This window comes from Trichosurus vulpecula, chromosome 1, assembly GCF_011100635.1.
Source record: "Trichosurus vulpecula isolate mTriVul1 chromosome 1, mTriVul1.pri, whole genome shotgun sequence".
Taxonomy (NCBI): domain Eukaryota; kingdom Metazoa; phylum Chordata; class Mammalia; order Diprotodontia; family Phalangeridae; genus Trichosurus; species Trichosurus vulpecula.
Window position 1 is genome coordinate 278,035,523 of NC_050573.1, and position 21,104 is coordinate 278,056,626.

The 21,104-nt window shown below is 37.8% G+C and overlaps 1 protein-coding gene across 1 annotated transcript in view; it reads left to right on the forward strand.

Annotated features, from left to right (window-relative positions):
- NKAIN3 (sodium/potassium transporting ATPase interacting 3) overlaps nt 1–21,104 on the forward strand; it is a 451,267-nt gene that overhangs the window by 243,661 nt on the left and 186,502 nt on the right. The window contains exon 5 of the mRNA XM_036744080.1: nt 13,730–13,927. Within this exon, the coding sequence (XP_036599975.1) occupies nt 13,730–13,927 (198 nt within the window). The remainder of the gene's footprint in view (nt 1–13,729; nt 13,928–21,104) is intronic.

The window sequence follows — 21,104 nt, forward strand, 5'->3', positions numbered from 1 at the left end:
TGACCCAGCAATACCACTTCTAGGGTTGTATCCCAAAGAAATCACACAAGCGGGAAAAGGACCCATATGTACAAAAATATTTATAGCGGCTCTTTTTGTGGTAGCCAAGAATTGGAAATCAAAGGAGGCCCATCAATTGGGGAATGGCTGAACAAGTTGTGGTATATGAAGGTAATGGAATACTATTGTGCCATAAGAAATGGGGATGATATGGACTTCATAACAACCTGGAAAAACCTACATGACATAATGCTTGCTGAGTGAGTGGAGCAGAGCCAGGAGAACATTGTACACAACCACAGATATATGGATTCCGTGAAGACCAACCCTGACAGACTTCGCTCTTCTCAGCAACACAAGGTACAAGGACAACTCCAAAGGACTCAAGATGGAGAATGCTATCTACATCCAGAGAAAGAAATATGAAGTTTGAATGCAGATTGAGGCACACTTCATGCTCGCCTTTGTCTCTTCTCTTTTGTTTTTGTTTTTGGGTTTTGTTTTTTTTTTTTTTTTGGTTTTGTTTGTTCTTTCTCATGATTCATTCCATTGTTCATAATTCTTCTCCGCAACTTGACTAGTGTATAAATTAATTCAATGTGAAGTTTTTTGTGGTAGTTATATGAGATTTCATGCCGTCTTGGGGAGGGAGGTGGGAGGGAGGGGAGAAAATCTGGAACTCAAAATTATGTAGAACCGTCTGTTGTAAACTAAAAATAAAAATAAATAATAAAAAAATGACGTTACCTATAAAAACTTTCAAATCAAAAAACTTTTGAGGTAGAATTTCCTAAACTGCTTCTGAAAGCTTCCAAACAATGACTTTCAGGAGGTTTTAAACCCGTTTGTTAAAAATATGAAGCTATAGCATCTTTTGATTAATTTGCAAAAAAATTGAATGGACAAATGATATCATGGAAGAATAGAATTTACTAGCAAAATTTCAACCAAAAAACCTATGCATAATTAGGGGATGGGACTGAAAAGTGAACATTATTACTTAGTAAACATAGCCAATGATGCCCTCCTTCCATTTGGATCTATACTACTTTGTGAAGTAGCTTTTTCAGCTATAAAAGATAACCATTAAGGCCAAGTATAAAAATATACTTAATTTATTAACACAAAGTGCTAAACCAAACTTTCCAGAAGTAATGAAGCACATTTACCCAAATTATTTAACTGAAATATTATTTGCAACAATATTTACTGACAGCAAAAAGGATTTTTTACCACTTCTGAATAAAATAAATATCTTAAATAATATTTCACAGATATCTCACTTTTAAGCTTCATATTTTAGTGATATTTCACAACATACATAATATATTACTACAGTAGTGAATCTAGGTAAGTACCTCACTTAAGCAAAATATATATGTGTATGTATGTGTCTGTGTATATGTGTGTATACATATACACATATGTGTGTATGTATTTATGTATATGTATGTATTTGTGTATACACACATACTGCAATTCACTCAATCTCTCAGTGCCCTAAGGAATTCTGTAAAAGTCCAAGTTTCATAGCAGATGCCAATCTGCATTAGAAGAGGGAGATTTTTCACCAGGAGTCCCCTAGACTATTGAAATCACAGATCGAGCTCCCCTTGCCCCCAGCCAAAAAGGTGAAGAGAGGAGTACCTGAAAGAAGGCTATTGTGACAGTCGGGGTGGTAGTAATGAGAATATGAATGCTGGTGGCAGCAGTGGAAATAAAAAAGGAAGAGATGGATGTGAGAAATATTGAAAACCTAACTGCTGCCTCTGATGCATTTATTTCCGAGGCACTGAAGATACCATCAAGCCTAAATTCAAATTTTGCCCTCTGTTTGAAGCACCAATCCCCTCCCTGTTAACAGCCTTGTACCTGCTACTGCTGGGGATAGGAATGGGGATGATGAAGACATGTGAACCTTTATCATGAACTTTCACTAATCACTCCAGAACAACCAAGCAGAAGCCTCTACATCAGAGAAAGAGGCACTATCTACCTGTCCTTTACCTGGCTTATGTTGTATATCAGAGACTTCTCTGATTTTTCTCTTTGAGGTATTAGGAGGAAACCTTAGACTTTGAACCCGTAATCATGTCTACAATGAGCAACTTCTTGCAGAGTAGTCATAGTGGGAGCTCGAGCCAATAACTGTTAAAATTGGGGGGGAGGGGAATGTTTCCTAGCAGATAGGTCAATCTTCCCAAGCTGAATCTGGGTAAATCATAAGGACCAGTAAAGGTAAGGGACAAGAATAGATCACCAGCCCTGTGGCTTAAACTGCATGGTGCCTGGGTAGCCATTGTGCTAAACTATAATTCTATGAACTCATGTTCCATCATTTTCTTTTACCTGAGTGTAAACTCCCACAGAGTTTGCTGGTCTATTCAGTATTATAACTCAAGAGCTGCCTCTCATGTATTTATTTCAGTCACTGAGGATAACAATGGTACCGTCTTTTAATGCATTTCTCTAGATCATATACAAGATTAGTCTGACAGCCTTTTTCAAATGCTTCACTGAAATCTAGTTAGACAGCGTTTACATTGTTTCCTTGATCTAGTCTAAAAGTCAAGCAAACACATCAAAAAAGAAAACGGGGCTCATTTGAAATCCATATTTTTAGTGAATGTAGGTTAGTACCTTAAACAAATCATCATCATCATCATCATTTTTATAATTTTAAATTCTTAGATACACTAATGGAACTGTGATCCCACCAATCAGGATGTTTCCTCTAATAATGATGACCCATATCTACCCATCCTGACTGTCTATTGGTGATGCCCACTCATAAATTTCACCTCAGGGAGTCCAACCAACAAGTTCGAGTCCTTCTTTGATTTCCCCTTACATTGTGAGGCTGAAAGTGGAGCACTCTAGCTGTCATTCTTCAACATTGCCATCCAACCCATCTTGTTCAGCAAGCAACTATTAAATATCTGCTATGTTCAAGGCAACGTGTTACATGCCTAGGATGCAAAGATCATAAGTGATACAGTCCCTCCACTTCTGGAATTTATATTGTAATTTACACTTACGTAACTACTTTGTGTTAACTAACAACTCTTTAGTTATTTATATATAATTATATACATATGACATACATGTGTGTATATGTATATATATACATATATATACACATAGATCTTTATCCTCTCCCCATCAGATTGTAAGCTACTTATGAATAGGGAGTGTTTCATTCATTGCCATTTTTATGTCCAACATCCAACCCAGTGCCTGGAAAAGTAGGTACTTATTAAATCCTTCTTGATCTGTTGATTGAGACAACACGTATCCAAACTACTATGATAACAAGCAAAATGAGATGGGGCATAGAAGATATCCAGACCAAATGCTCTCCAAAAACTTGAGGAGAAATCATTTTAAACTGGTAGAATTGGGGAAGACTTCATGGGGAAGGTGACAACTAAGGTGAGCCTTAATAGAAGAGAAGGATTTTAGTGACATTTCATTTGCTATGTGTTCTACAAATCCTATATTTTCCACTCCAGTTTGATGCTCAACTTTTATTTCATGGAATTGATAATATCATGGATTTCCAGTGCCTACTGTGAGCAAAATACTTGAGAAAGGAGCAGTGGTCATCTAATCTTCCAAATTAATATTCAGGAATTAATCATCTCTGAATTGACTTTGAAAAGGCAACTAGAAAATTTAAAGGTTTTAAGAAGTTTTAACTGTCCTGATTCTGTTAAAAGAGACATAAACCCAAAGGTAACTGTCTGAGATTGAACATAATCTAGTTCTTTAGCTGAAGGAGACCTCCTTCTCCAAGGTCACATTTATAGCAGAATGCCATTTTCACTTTTGAATGGGATAGATTCTGATAAAAAAAAATGAAAAGACAAAGAAAGTGGGGAACATTGTACAAAATGGATTTTAATGACCTTTTGAGCAGCAAATAAGGAGAAGCATAAAATGGGATTTTATTATCTGCAATAGGAAGACCATTTCTGGCAAGAGAGTGGATTAGCTACAGTTAAATTAAACCCCAAAGTGAAGGTGGTGCTAAAAACAAAGTGCATAAAAGCAGATTGGGTCTTTGATTTACGGGAAATTGCAAATTGGCATACTATGCAGATGTGAATATCCATTTTTTCTAATGTACTCTACGTACCACAGTCATAGATTCTTAGAATTTTAGAGGTGTAAGGAAAATGAGATCACCTCAGTCCAATTCTCTCTCATTTTACGGGTGGGGAAATCAAGTCTGAACCCTAAATAATTCTGCTATATGAGGGAGGTAATTAGTAGTAGAAGAAGTACACCCCAGATTTTCTTATGCCCTGTCTGGTTTGTCTTGAACCCTACAACAAGCTACCTGGAAGTTTATCCATATTTTCCATGTTTAGAAGTTATACTGACATACTAACGTAGATTATAAATTTTCAGAAACACGGGGTGTTTTTAAAACCCCATTTTATATAAATTTTGGCATTTGCCACATTAAAAACATGCCACCAAGTTTGAGATTCAGAACAACGGGGTAAAAAAAGTGGAAAGAAGGATTTAATGAAGAAAAATCTGCAGCCTTTGGATGAAACTGTTTATAGGATGGATAGCTGATATATAGCTGTTAATCTTTTTTCCCCTAAAATCCTTCATTCTTTGATTTACCCGCATGCATAGATGGATATGTGCACATGTGTATGCATATACACATATATGACAGATATATTGTACATTTGAGAGGTACTGTGATATAGTAAATGTAGAGAGCTAGAAAACCTCCTTGAAGTCAAAAAGACCTGGGATTATAACCTATGGCCCACCACCATCCTCACCCACACCAGAGTCTTCTCTCTAAAATAAACATTCCCATTTGCTTCAACAGATTCTTGTATGTCATAATCCTGGGTGTTCTTCAGGTATTCAGTGTCCTCTCTAAAATGTGTTATGTAATAATGAACACAATAGCTCAGATGTGGCCTGACCAGGGCACATAATAGCTTCCTCAGGGTGGGCAAGTTATTTAATCTCTCTATAGCACCTGTTTGTTTGTCAATATGGAATATTTCCACATCAGTAGCTTTCCAAGCTACTATAAATATTCTGTCTCTTTGTCCTTGTCTTTGTCTGTGTGTCTCTGTGTGTCCTTGCCTTGATAGGCATCTCTCATTGTTTCCATATCTCTATTTCTGTCTCTATCTCTCTTTCTTTTGTCTCTGTCTCTCTCTCTCTCTCTCTCTCTCTCTCTCTCTCTCTCTCTCTCTCTCTCTCACACACACACACACACACACACACACACACACACACACACACAAACACACACAAGTTTTATTAAGTGCAAAAACCAAAATCTGGCTCCTCCTACTTCCATTTTGGCGCAATCTACAAAACCTACTGTTGTCCCAACCTTATGGCTAGGAGGATTTTTTTTCACTTCCCACTCCTGGATATGAATGAGTCCTGATTCATATAGTTCAGTAACTTTACTTTGCTGGTGAGCTGAGCATTAATAAATTTTTCAGTTGGTGAAGGGGGGGGGCGGTTCACTCAGCCACTGGGTTATTGCCGGACTGGGCCAGGCAGAACACTCAGCCCCTGGGTTCTGTAAAGCCCACAGTGTTTCTGGCCAATCTACCTCACTCTCTGTGCTCCCTCTTCAATGGGCTTCTTCACTCTCCCCTATCTCTGGCCTTTGGCTCAGCTGGGTCTTCCTGGATTCCTTTTACCAGGAGTGTTACAGTGTTCTGTATTTTCAGGCAGAATATTACCATGTTCCTTCAGCAAGAGCAGTGAACTTTGCCCTAGGATTGCCAGAGGTCTTTCTTCTGCAGGGCCTCAGCTCTGAAGTTTATTGCATCCAGGGAGGAGGTAGAGAGAGATCTAGCCTACGCTGTGTGACAGTGTAGGTATTTTAAGGAGGGATCTCACCCTCCTTTTTTTTTCAGCTCAAACCATCCCTTTATTAAGGCTTAAAGTTTCTCAGACAAACAGACAGACAAGAAACTATTTGTTCATAAATAGTTTCCCAGCTCTCCTCTCACCCTTCCCACCCTTCCCCTGACTTGATGGTACTTTGTTCCCTGGGAGCATTGGCTCCTCCTCCATCCAGAGACTATGTGCTTATGTACTTCTGCCAAACCTGGCCCACTGGGAACTCCAACTCTTTCCTCACTTTGGAGGAAAGTGTTGGTGGGAGAGGGAGAGAGGAAGGGAGGGACTCGGAGAGGAGTCAGTCTGCTCTTGGCTTCTCAGTCAACCCAAAGGAGGACTTTCACAGAACAGATCCCTGTGGCAGAGGGATGGATCCTCAAAGAAAGGACCAGACATGCCCACAGCTGATAAAGGTTTGATTCATAGGGTTTGTTCCCACCCTTCTTGATTGTGACCAGTCTAGTTATATTTCCCAAATTCCTGATGCAGTATTATGAAGATGAGTGCCTGGGAACAAAGATAGCCAGGCAGCCTGAGTTCCTGGCAAATTCATTTTCACTAACTTCAGTTGAGCCAGTCAGCCTCAAATCCCTTCCAAGGTATAAAATGCTTCCTTTATATCTTAAAGAGTTTTTCCCATGCATTTCAGTGTCTCTGCTATGCCCTTTATGAGCTTCAACTTTGGTGAGGTCTAAACAAGGCCCAGGTGATACAGTGGTTAGAGCAGCAGTCTGTAATCAGGAAGACCTGAATTCAAATTTAGGTTCAGGCATTTACTAGCTCTGGGACCCTGGACAAGTCACTTAACTCTGTTTGCTTCAGTTTTCTCATCTGTAAAATGACCTGGAGGAAGAAACAGAAAACCACTCCAATGTCATTGCCAAGAAAACCCCAGATGTCATAAAGAGTCACATATGACTGAAGGACTGAACAACATCAAAAAACAGGGCATACCCTCATCTATATAAAATTCAGAAAGAATCAGGATGACACAATGGATAGAAACCTGTCTTAGAAAAACTTGTGTTCAAAACCTTTACATATATTGGTGGTATCTCAGTACACCCAAGAAATTCTCTAAGATTATAGTTTGCAGAAAAACTGGCATTCTGCACCTTTACTGGAAATTCACTATACGATGAGGTTCAGGAATGGAAAAAAATAGTAAAATATACAGTAATTAAATTTTTGATGTTGTTTAATTGTTTCAGTCATATTTGACTTTTTGTGACCCCATTTGGAGTTTTCTTGGCAAAGTTACTGGAGTGGTTTGCCATTTCCTCCTCCAGCTCATTTTACAGATGAGGAAGCTGAGGCAAGCAGAATTAAGTGACTTGCCCAGGGTCACCCAGCTAGTAAGTATCTGAGGTCTGATTTGAACTCAGGTCTTCTTGACTTTAATGCCAGCACTCTATCCACTGCACCATGAATCATAAGGTCTTAAAATTTATTAGAGCTGGAAGGGACTTTGGAGTTTATTTCATCTTTTCATTCCACTGTTATGTTTCTGAACCCAATACCTTGCTCTTCAGTTGACAGTTTTCTAAGTCACAGAACCTTGCAATTCTGACATCACATACCATTTCCAAGGTGAAACTTGGGCTCCTGCAGATGCAGACTATGCGTACCTGTCCATAACTTACTGTATAGTAAGATGTTTAGCACTCCTAAGGTCACTGAAGTAGCAGCTGAGACACAAAACTGCATAGACTCATGCACTTATATGTTCTTCTAAAGAAAAATAATGGGTCCATGTATTATATTTTCTTTCTTTTGTCCCATGTAGGAAACTAAGCTGCTATAGCTGCTCTTATGATTTAAAAGAGGGTGAGAATATTTGGATCCATGTATATTCATATAGTTTCTATTGAGAAGATGGACTCACATCCAATCTTGTTATATCATTTCTCAGAGAATATACACAAAGAGATACAGCTTCCATTTACTTTGCTGCAACTGATGTCATTTTCATATTTTATTTCAGCCATTTCCAAGAGAGCTGGAGTTTATAAATAGGTTCTATTGCCATCTCCCATACTTCTGAATTAAGGGAGAATCATGGTGAAGAGTTTTTATGAACCTAACAGATCTGTATCATTAGTTCATAAATTCACCTGTTTTATACTGATGATATAAATTCGAATCAAAGCTATATTGAAAGACTTGTCTTTCTGAAGCAGAAAAAGGTACCATGAGAGAACACTTACAAAACAGAAATCACTGATGAATTTTAATAGATCATATTGGTTCATTCTGAAACTAATGAAGTCTACAAATATGGAGAATGATGCCTTCTCTGTAGCGATCAGGAGTGGCTGGTAGGAATTAAATTTGATTGCCAGGAAAGAGGGCGCTTGGAATGAAACCAAATGAAGTTTGTTTGGAGTAAATCACTGTAAGTTAAACTGAATTTAGTAGATAATGCAATCGTGTTTCTAAAATGTGTTCTTTTCAAAATATACCTATGAGGCATCCATGGGGGAAATCAACAGAAAAAAAAATGTTTAAGCAACATCTCTAAAAACAGATCTGATTATATTTACAAATTCCTTTGTTTGGCATTTAAGACTTCCCAACTTGGCTCCAAGCTACCTTTACAGCCTTGTGTTACTCCCTTTCACATATTCAATGATCCAGCCACAGCGGCTTTCTTGCTTTTCCTCATGTGTAGCACTCCATCTCTCTTCTCTGAGCCTGAGAATGGGCTGTTCCACCTCCATGGAATATACCCTTTCCTCACCTCCACTTCTAAGAATCCCTGGTGTCCTTCAAAACTCAGTTTAAATGTCATCTCATATACAAGACCTAAACCCCTAGCTACAAATGTTTTCCCCTCACTAAAGAATCTTTTATTTCTGAATTTATCTTGCATATTATTTGTATATGCTTATATATGCTCAGCAGCTAGGTGGCATAGTGGGTAGAGCATCAAGCCTGGAGTCAGGAAGACTCATCTTCCTGAGTTCAAATCTGGCCTCAGACACTTGCTGGCTGTGTGACTCTGGGCAAGTCATTTAACCCTTAGATAAGCCTCAGTTTCCTCTTCTGTAAAATGAGTTGGAGAAGGAAATAACAAACCACTCCAGCATCTTTGCCAAGAAAACCCCAAATGGGGTCACGAAGAGTTGGATGGAGCTGAAAAATGACTGAACTACTGAAATATATGCATGTGTTTTAGCTTCCAGTAGAATGTAAGCTCCTTGAGGGAAAGAACTGTTTTTTTTTAAATTTTTGTATTCCCAGTGCCTCACACAGTGCCTAGTGACTAATAGCTATGTAATGAATACTAGTCCATTGTCTTACATTTGTATTTCCTGATTTTACATTTATATTTCTGAGGAGAGGGTAAAGGTATAAGCATTTATTAAGCACCTACTGTGTGCCAGGCACTGGGTTAAGCACTTTACAAATATTATTTCACTTGGCCTTCACAACAACCCTGTGAGGTAGGTACTATCATTATCCCCATTTATAGCTGAGGAAAATTAGGCAGACAGAGGTTAAGTGACTTGCCCAAGGTCACAAAATTGCTGCGTTTCTGAGGCCAGATTTGAATTGGGGTCTTCCTGACTCCAAGCTCAATGCTTGTCCATTGGTGCCACCAGCTGCCTCCTGAAATGAAGACAATCTCAGATCCGGAGCCTGAAAAACTCTAGGAAATCCTTCTTGCCCTAAGAAAGGCTATAAGGGGTTCCCTGCAGTCCTCCGCCCTGACTCAAATCCTCCAGTCTCTTCTCCTCCAAGATGAACTTCAGGGAAGCAACCTAATGAGAACTAAGCATCCCCAGTCAGGAAAGCTTGCCTAGAAGCTATATCTTGTAAGCTTAAAATTGATTCTGATATTGCGGCCCCTACCAAGGAGTAAAGTATATGACAAATTATTCAACATAATTCATGAATATCCCCAGTCTTCAGTGCAATGCAATACAGTGCAGTTCCTCAAGCATTTAATGAATGCTTACTTTGGGAAAACTTGCCCTGCTCAGTGTTGGTTCAGGCAGAAGCAGGATGAACACTTGTCAATCAAAAATTTACTGAGTGCCTACTCTGCCATGCACAATGTTGGGTTCTGGGGACATGGGACTCTGGGCCCTGGACTCGATCCACTGAGCCACCTCGCTGCTGATTATGTATACAGAATCAGATAGATGCTACAACAAATGATAACATTTCCCATTTATAAAACGCTTTTACTTTTATAAAAGTGCTTTGCTTAAAGTGTCTCATTTGGTGTTCACTACAATTCTACGAGGCAGGTATTGTTGTTATCCCCACTTTAAAGAGGCCTGAGCAGACATATGGACTCTATTTAATAAACTAAACCAAGCTATCTGTTTAAACCATGCTGTCTGGAGTAGAATAGGAAGGATCGAAATAGAGTGGTATGAGCAAGGAAAGATCACTTGTTGCTGGGAGATGACCAGAAAACTTTGGTCAAGAATCCATGCTGATTTTGTAGGAGTGTTGCAGGTGAAAAATGTCTTGATTATGAAAGACATCTCATAGTAAATCTAACTATTCATAGGTCTATCAAAATTTTCTGCCAGAACAATTGAAAATCATACCTATTATTTGCAACACAAAGTACTAGACAATAGGTCTATCTACATTTACTTCAATTGGTTGCAAAGGAATCTGCAGAAAGGAAAATTTATTCAGGCTATCACCATTATGCCTTGTCACTTTAAAGCAAATTGTCAAGTTGAAAAGATGGTAAATATTTGTTAAAGACTTTAAAACGTACACATTATTTAATGCGATGTAAGATTATCATCAAATCATCAAGACAAAGTAAAGTTACTCTAAAAATAAATATTTTTAAACATGCACTTTGGCTTTTGAAGTTTGGGTTTTTTTAAAGCAGTCTCCTTTTCTCTGATATACGAACTTAAGAAAAAACAATATTTAATGCAACATAATAATTAATGATATGATGCTCTAAAGCAGATTAGGAAAAGTGGGCAAGGCAACACATTTTTCATTACCCAGCATGTGAAACTGGAAAATATTCAGTAATAAGAGTATATTCTGTTGGATTAAAAATAAGGTAATGTCTCAATGTTTCTCAGATTGCCTTGAACATCTCCATCTAGATTTAGATGGTAGCTTACATGACAAACAAAACCATTTCGAATATTGCTTTGTATGCATCTACTCTTTATTCATTTTTAGCACAAAACTTATTCTAATCAATGGACCTTTAAACTGAATGAAAGTATATTTGCTGTTGAATCATTGCCCCATTGGACATGGGGAGAGGGAAAGGCCTGATACATTCCAATGGTTAGGAATAACTAACAAGTCCTAAGTAAAAGAGAAAATAAAAATGTATTCGGAGACAACAAATAAAAGATCGGGTTGACTTGGAATTAAGAAGACCTGAGTTCAAGTCTAGCCTTAGACATTTCCTACCTGTGTGATCCTGGGCAAGTCGCTTGATTCAATATTCAATTCAATTCAATAAACATTTATTAAGTACCTACTAGGTGCCAGGTACTGTGGTAGGCAGAGAGGATACAAATAAAGAGACAAATAAAATCCCTGCCCTCAGGGAGATTACTATCAAATAGAGGAAGACAACACACAAAAGGAAACTGGTGGGGGATGGGAGGAAGGACACTAGGGTACATCGGGAGAAGAGGCATATTGTTTCACATAGTTCAGAGTAAGAAGAACTACAGATGGAAAGTGGAGCTATCTGAGAAGTCCAGGTCCTGCTTTCTATAAAAAAAAAAAGCTTTGGGTGGTGTTTAGTGCTCCACCTTATGGTCCTCCAATCAGAAGGGAGAGGGGGCTGAGGGAGTCAAAAGGTGCTGAGCATCCAAGGCTGAGTTAAACAGTGTAATGGGATTTGTCAACCTTAGTTTTCTCATCTGTAAAATGGAGATATTAATATCAACTGCCTACCTAACGCTTAAAGCATTATATAAATGTTCCTGTTTTTACTATTACTGTTAAGATCTCTTGAGGTAACCCAATTCAAAGACCTAGGAAAGATGTAAGAAAGAGATTTAGCAGCAAAGGTCCAATAGTGGAGAGTAAGCACAGAGGTAGTGTGAATATACTCCAAAGGACAACAGTGGGTATCAGCAATATAAGAGTGTTTCATGCAACTTCTCCACCTAAGACTGAATTCATGTTAGCCATGCCCACTCTTTCTTCTGATGCATTGACATTACCATGGTCATGGAAACCTGTCACCATTTTTTAAGGTACAGATCCAAGTCAAATAAGGTTGAGAAAACAGGTGGGCATGGGTAATGGAACCATGCTGATTGACTGAGAAATTCTTTCTCTCTGAGTGACATCGAAGCAAAAGAACCTTTAGAAACATTTTCTTTAGAGTCCATGGGCATTTTTTTTTTCTGTGCACCTCATGAAGACACACCTGGACCACAAAGCAATGCTACTGGTAATTCTTCTCTTGCCACTGCAGCTGCTGAAGTCAGCCAGTTCCTTTGTTCAAAAGTTATGATGGTTAAAGAAAATTTATCCTGGAGAAGAGCTTACTTCTCTCCAAGATTCCTGGCTAAACATCTTCATCTTCCTCATCCATTTCTCATATGACATGATTTATTGAACAATAGCAAATCTAAATGCTCCAGTTTGTCAATGTCCCTTTTAAATGTAGTATCCTGAACTGGACATAAGTACTATCTAATCACCGCAAAGCATAGATGGACTATTCTCTTCATCTGGAAATATTCTACTAATGCAGCATTACAATACCTTCAAGTGCTTTTTAACTGGTTTCCAATTCAAATTCATGTTCAAAAAAAGAGAATTTGCTACCATTGAAAATATTCAAAAGACTGTGATGCAAATTTTGAGAGAAACTCCACAGAATTATGTTCCAAAAATATTTAAGTGATGGGATCATCACATAGCCTTCCAGGGTAAGCAGTTTTAGGCTTTTAATGGCATGGTATAGTTGCAAGTGTGGGCAGCTAGGTGGCCCAGTGGATAGAGTAATGGGCCTGGAATCAGGAAGACTCATCTTTGTGAGTTCAAATCTGGCCTCAGACATTATCTGTGTGATCCTGGACAAGTCTCTTAACATTGTTTGTCTTGAACTTGCCAGTTCATCTGTAAAATGAATGGGAGGAGAAGAAGACAAACCGCCCCAGTATCTGCCAAGAAAACTCCAAATGGGGTCACCAAGAGTCAGATACAACTCAAACGACAGGACAACAACAGTAGTTGGAAGAGGGCTGAAATTTGAATCAGAAGACCTGGGTTCAAATCCAGCTTCCAACACTCACCAGTGGTTTTGTTATTGGCTTGTAATTTAACTTCTGAAAAATGCAGTTTCCTCTTTTGTAAAATAGGGATAATAAAATCAGTCTTTCCTTATTCACAGGATTGTTGTAAGAAACACATTCTGTATACCTTTAGCTACTTTGTTAGTTTGAGTTGTTATTCACGTGTATCAGTTCCAGTATACTTGTTGAGATATGAGTCTCACACTTTAGATATACTATGACATGCACTGGTGTTTAACAAACATACATACACATGTAGTAAACAGTTTTTAAAACAAAACAACTAGAGGATCTGGTGTTTGAATTCCTGACTTGTTGTGCCCTTCATATTTTATTACTTCTCTCTCAAACAATTAGTTTCAGTAAGGATAACTAGAGCTCAATAGCTTAAATAGCTTAAACATATAACGTATGGGTTTCTTTTTAAAAATATCTCATATCTAGGCTGATCGTTTCACTTTTCCCCCTGCTGTTTTTAATTAAACACTGAAATTACATTTCTTCCTCTGAACTGAATTTGAGATGGTAATATTACAAGGTCTTTCCCCTCTCCCTTTACTACACAGGATACCGACCTAATGACATTTAACATCTCAGTGCACCGGTCTTGGTGGCGAGAACATGGACCAGGCTGCGTACGGAGAGTGCTGCCACCTTCAGCTCATGGAATGATGGATGACTACACTTATGTCTCCGTGACGGGCTGTGTGATTGACTTTCAGTACCTGGAGGTCATCCACAGTGCCATCCAAATACTGCTTTCTGTAAGTTTTCATTTTTCCTGGCTGTTCCTTTCTGTATGAACATTCTGTCCCTCGACCTCTCTCACACATAGATAACACTACAGAAGAAAATATGGAGAACATTTTGTTTTTCACATCTAGGGAAGTAGAAGCAATTATGATATATGTAGGTATACTCACTGATAGATATCATTTTCTTTGAACCCTTGGGTACCTGGACCTTTTGTTTTAGGAATCAGTTGCAGTCATTACCAACTACACACTATTTAATATAATGGTGGTCTTGATCCTCCAGAAGACACGTATTGTCCATTAGCAGCTTCAGATTACTCTGCTAATGGAGTCTTCATTTACGTTCCAGGGAAAGAAGAGGGCTGGAAATCCTCAGTCTCCTGAATTTATAGGTGGGACTGGTTTCACTTGGCAGAAAATGGTTTGCTCAATCTAATAAGCATCACATTGCAAAAACTTATAGAACTACTTTTCAGTCTCTCTGGAGTATTTTTCTCTTTGTTTTTGTTTTTTTACAAGGCATTAATTATGGTAGTACATAGAAACATTAGGTTGGGATGCTCATTCACTGAAGTAAGAAAAAATAGGTATTTCAAAAGGGGAAATGGGTAATGGGTTTCATTGTGCCTTTGGGGGAAGTCACAATTTCTGCCTACTACTCTGCTGCTCCTGAACTGCCCCAAGTGAATCTGGAGTCTCATATTTATGGTCCAAAGTTCATTTAAGAAATTGCACATGTTTAAGAATGAGCTGCCAATGTGGTCAATAGGACAATGACCTAGAAGCCATGTCTACCTGTCCTGAAACTGTTCTGATCATGCTTTTCAAGCAAATCAGCTCATCTGAATACCTGCAAAAACCTATGACTTCCAAAATGAAAAACAGCTTTCAAAACCAAACCAAATGACATACCTATATGATAAGAGCATCCCCCAAGTCACTACTACCACCACCCCTGCTTAAACCCCTACCAATACTGGTTCAATTGTAACATTGCTCGATAGTTAAATGCTATTTCATTTCAATCCATAGAATATTGGAAAGACTGACCTGATATGACTTAATTGCTAATAATATTGAAATATAGTACTAATTTATAGACCTGCATTTTTATTTGGTAATGACTTTCAAATGAAATCGAATTGTGGAAAAATTAAGTTAAAGAAAAACCAAAAATGATGACCAAGATTCAGCCTTGTTCCAACTGTATTATTATTAAAAAGTTTAAAACATATGCATTACTTTACTAATTGTAAGATTACCATTGAATTATAAAAAATAAAATAAATTCATGCTTTAAAAAGATTATTTTAAAACTTTTACTTTGGCTTTTTAAAGCTTTTTTTAAAACAAAGGAGTCTCCTATTTGCCAGTATACAGACTTTAAAAAAATCAACATATATATTGTGAGAAAATAATTAACTAAGAATGTTTTTCACTAAATAATAAAGATAATCCATAAAGTTGTCTTAAAGCATGAAAACTAATTATTTCCAGAAATTGGATGGTGAGCTCATTCCCAAGATATGGTAGAACTTGTCAAAAACAGTCTTTCTTACTAAGTGATCTATATATATATATATAGAATAATTAAAGAAATTTCAAACAATCGTTTAGCCATAAAGGAAAGACAACTGCAAAACATGCACACACAAGAACAAATAATTTCTAAAAATTGTACTTTGAGTTTGGCATTACAGCTCTGAGGAGGTCTTTATTCCCTTTAATGAGGTCATAAAATTCAGAGCATGAATACTTTAACTTGTGCCATATGTGAAGTTCTACTTTCAAAATGCCAACTATTAATCCAGTGTGAGTCATGTGAATGAAGAAAAATAACTAGTGGTTTCCAGTTTGCCATTAATAATCCTTAGACACACTAACAGCTCCAACAAAATGAAATTGCTTTATATTTCATCCCCTATTTAATGCTGCACAACTATATGTTTATTCATATATAGGGTTCCTTCTGGACCACCCTTACAAATCTCACTCAAGGCTTGGGTCCTCTGGGGTTATGACTATGCCGCCAAGAATTCTGTGGGTCTATACACCTAAATATATCTCAAGAGTGCTCAGAGATTCATTTCCCTTCTATATTCAAAGGACACATTTAGCTCAAAAAAAAGGAAATTATCAATATTGTATCATAAGAACAGTAGCTATGATATACCCCCCCACACACATACAAACACATGATAAACCTGGACTATATTCTTCCAGAAACATACATAATATTATTTGGAAGAGTGAATACACAGGACCACCAGTATAAAGGCACAGATATGGGGAACACATGTAACCAGGGAAATGCACACTTCTAGCACCAAAGGGACCCAACATATTTTCTCCTTGGGTTCTCACAGTGCTCTCTGTGGATGCAGAATATCTGCTGGGCAGGTTGTTTGCCTCCAACTATGCATAAAAATAACTCTACAAACTCAATATAAAGCTAGTAATTGATCTTACTACCAACTAGAGCCATAAATGGAATCTTGCCAGGGGCAAATATCATGCACTACACTTGGGACAAGCAACATAAATTAAGAAAACAAGCAAACAAGCTTGTCTAGCCTGCCTAAAAATTAGTCAGAAGAGTTCATGGAACTGTATCAATATGTGGAGAAACAACCTGAGAGAACAGATGATGATAAAGAGAGAGAAATAAGAGAAAATGGAGACAACTTCTTGTAGAGATTTCTGGGAGACAAAATCCTGAGAATAATTTGCTGCCATTCAAACAACCCCCAGAATAATATAATTCAATTTCAAGTCTGAAAGAAAAAATTATTTATATATTTCTCAAAATGAGAGCCAGAGGAACTGACAGACAGAGTTTGCTTATTAGAGATAACTTAAGCCAAGCATTTGAAAATTTAAAACTTTATTTTAGGAAAAAAAATATGGAAGCCATTGAAAGCATAAATTTCTCAGGGATTTGATTGTAGAAAGATGCAAACTATGAGGGGGATCTTTTCTATTTCTTTTAAAGTAAATTCAACAACAAGAGATTGGTGTGGAGATGCTTGACTCCTATATTCCCAAGTATGAGATTATATTCTACCTGTTGTGAATGTCTATCATTCATTCATTCTCTCTCTTTATTGTCCTTTCCTTTAGTCTCCTTTTAGTGGGGTGTATGATAGTGTTGGAATGTATTACTTTGAAACTTGGTGGATATTTTGTTAAGTGAAGGCACATTTTCTCTTAAAAAGTTGTTCAATTTATCCAGTAACTTCTATGAGTAAAAACATTTATGGAGTAATTTGTAGTGGACTCTAATAGTTCTTTCTAGAATGACTCTGATATTAAATGCATTTTTCTAGTATCTAGCATAAATGGAATGTTCCCTGTTTTGGTATTTATAGTAAATCATCATGCCAGTCTGTGGAATAATAGGAAGGTAACCAGCTGTTTTATAATGGAACAAAATTTATTGGCACCAAAATTATTTCCACAGACTAACTCCAATTCAAATGACTGGCAAGGTGAAAGTGTTTATTTGATAAGGAACTGAGGTATTGAAGGAAAAATATGCCCTGAGGGAGAAATGCTAATAAAAGTGGGGGTGTTACTGCCTAAAATCCTTGCCTTTAAATTTTTTTTCATCTTTTTTTAGCAAGTAGTTATGCTCATGTATAATTCTGACTGTAGCATTCTGCCTTCAGGATCTAAGTAGCTGCTTTCTAATTTCACTGGTAGGATGTATTATGAGACCATTATTCCGTTATTATATAATTAATCATTCAATCAACAATCATTTATAAAGTGCCTACCATGTGCCAGGCAATGTGTTAGGTACCAAGGTATCAAGACAAAGATGAGACAGTCTTTGCTTCTATTGGAGAGATAATATGTACATATATAAGTATATATAAAATTGTTGTTCATCCTTCATTTTCAAAGAGGACCAGTGACCTCACAGGTGATGTCTTAACTTGTACATGAATTGGATTTAAGTGAGTCAGAGTCGTGCAAAGACGTCAGCTTCACTCTGTCTTCCTGAGTCATCAAAGTCCAGTTGCAGGACAAAAGTCAAGACAACTGGCAATGCAGTAGATGACCTTGGTCTTCATGCCTGACCAAGCTCTAGGCACTCCACAGAGCCTGCTTCAGCCACCTTCGTGAAGGATATATGAAATCTATGCAAGATAAATACAAGGTACATCATAGACTCAAAGCTAGAAGGGACCTTGGAGGTGATTCAATTAAAACTCTTATCCTATGAAGGAATCAACTCTATATCATCACTAAAATGTGATCATTTGTGCTAAAACTTTTTTTTTTAATTCAAATAGTGTTTATTTAGCATTTACTTTGCTCAAGACTCGGTGCTAGATTCTGGATACAACGATAAAATGAAGACAAGTCTTTGCTTTAAAGGAGCTTACATTCTCTTCTGAGCAGGACACTGTATAACATTTACACAGAGAAGTAAATGTAAGTTTTCCGGAAAAGGGCATGCACTAATTCTGCGGGGAGCAGCAAAGACTTCCTGTAAAAGTGTTCATGAACCTTCAATTCAATTCAACGAGCCTGCATTAAATTTGGAATAAGATGATCCGGGTTCAAATTCCATCTCTGCCACTTACTCTGTGATCTTGGGTAAAAGCACTTCACTTCTCTGAACCTTAGTTTCCTTATCTGTAAAATAAAGGTACTGGACTACATGATAGTGAAGGTTCCTTCCAGCACCATGAATATACTAGGCCTTAGGTATTTCGAGACAAAGATTGCCTTGAGGTACTGCCCTCAAGGACATTACATTTTTATCAGCTTGTTTGCATATATTATATTAGACTGTGAGTTCCCTGAAAGCAGAAACTATCTCTTGCCTCTCTTCGCATTTCCATTATTTAGTACAGTTCCTAGACCACAGTAGGCATTTAAATATTTTTTCCACTGACCAACTGACTTATTGGGGATGTGACAAGTAAATTGAAAGGTAAATACAAGACAAATTGAGGAAGGGAGGAACACTAAGAACTACAGCAGGAGTTTTTAATCTTTTGCTTTTAGTCTATTTTTCTTCTAGCAACAGAGAAACCCCTTGTTTCAACAGGGATCCTCTTTTGTTTTTTGATAGCATTAATACCTAGGTAGTTCTTCCCTGTATTGAATCATAACTCTCCTCCCTATAATTTCTACCTGTAGTGCAAGTTCTGCTCACTAGATCAGGTTTCTTCCCAAAAGAGTGCCCTTCAACTATTTGAAGGCAGAAGCCATAGATAGTATCTCTTCAAGCCAAAATGAATGTTGGTCATTACTCTCACCGCTAGCATGTCCTTATTTGTATACTTCTAGAGGTATTTGCATGACACAGTTTTTAAAGTGTGAGTTACATTGCCAACACTTTCTTAAGTCTAGACAATCAACACAACAATAAATCAAACCCTGCTTGGTAGTTTCATCAGAGTTTTGGGGTGTAAATGGTCACACTGAACATTTAATAGGCTCTTGAGCCATTTGATTGAGCTAGCTCCAAAATACTTCTAGATTCCTTCTCTCTGCTTCAGATACAGGGTTGAGTTTCCTGGGTAGTTGGTTCCTACATGCTGGCAACTCCACAAATGCTCCCCTGAATAGAACGCTATGCTAATAACAAATTCTGCCTTCAACTCATCTCCTCCTAGCTGTCTAGATGCAACAGCAACGACAAGTCCACTCTCACCCTGCCCTCTGCTCATTCCTCTCAACCACCAACCCCAGCAATAACATTCTGCCATAGCAGAGCAACAACACTGTTACAGCTGTTTACATTTGTTGATACAGATGTTCAAGCAATATCATAACACATGGGGTAATGAAAGAGAGTGTCTAAGAATGCTGCTCACATTCTAGCTACCTGAAAGTCCTTGTAAGAATTCCTGAACAATCAGCATCATTTAGATACAGCATTATTTAGCTCACTCTTTCTGGGCCATTGTTCTAAGTACAAAAATCCAAGGTTGCCCAAAGGAGTGGAGAATTAATGTGGGGATCCTAACTGTGTCTTTAAGAGACTTGTTAATGAGAGAACATATTTGCTACATCACATTGATAGCAAAAGGAATTCTATTGAAAGTCAGAAGATTTATTTTCAAATCCTGTGACTTCCCCATACTACCTGTGTGACCTTGAGCAAGTCATTTAACTTCTGTGGACCTAATTTTCTCATTTTACTTAGACTAAGATCCTTTCCATTTTTAGAGCATATGCCTCTTTGTTACAATCTTAGGTCTGGAAGGTAGCTTTGAGAAAATCTAGTTCAATGTGTACCCTCTTACTTCTTCCTTCCCAGATAACAGTACGTACAAAGGACAAAACCACAGTTAACTATGGCCTCAGAGAATATCTAAGTTATTTCTGACATGGTATCTACCTAGAGTAGTGATGTGAATGGGGAGAAAGGAAAAGCAGAGACCATAAAGTCTTCCAACTGGAAACTGTGCTTTCCCTGTTGCTTCCCTATCTTGCCATGGTCTGAAGATTTTCTTTTCTAGTCTAGTCATAGACTTACTTACTCTGCTTTCTTTAGTAAAGGAAATTCACAATCCCTAATGAAATGCACATAGATATGTTGATAAGCCCTACACTATGAATACATTTCAGATTATTTTCATCCTGGGTGTTTCTACCTTCATAACCTTCTCTTGTTTCTATCAACTTTTCTCTACTCATGCAACTACCACCATAGTTCTGGACTTCATCCCCTCTTATTAATACCATTGCAATGGTCTTCTAACTGGTCTCCCTTTCTCAAGTCTCTCCCTGCTTCAGTCCAGCCTCCACTCAAGTGATAGGGTGATTTTTCTAAAGTATAGATATATCATAGCACCCTCCTGATCACTGAGTTCCTCTAGGACCAAATATAAAGCCTCTCAATATCAGGACCATTCCTACCTTTTCAGTCTTCTTACAACTTACTCTATGCACTCTAGAATCCTGCCACACTGGGTTACTTGATGTTCTTTGCACATAGCACTCTCCTTTGCATGTCCAGTGTCTTTGGTGGTCATTTTCCATACCCAAAATAAACTGTCCCCTCACCTTTGCCTCTCAGTTTCCCTGGTTTCCTTCAAGACTTAGCTCAAGGAGGCAGAGCCAAGATGGTAGAGAAAAGCCAGGAAGTTTCCTGAGCTCTCCCCAGTTTCCCTCAGAAACAATGTTAAATCAGGCCTCTAAAAATATTCTGGAGTGACAGAAC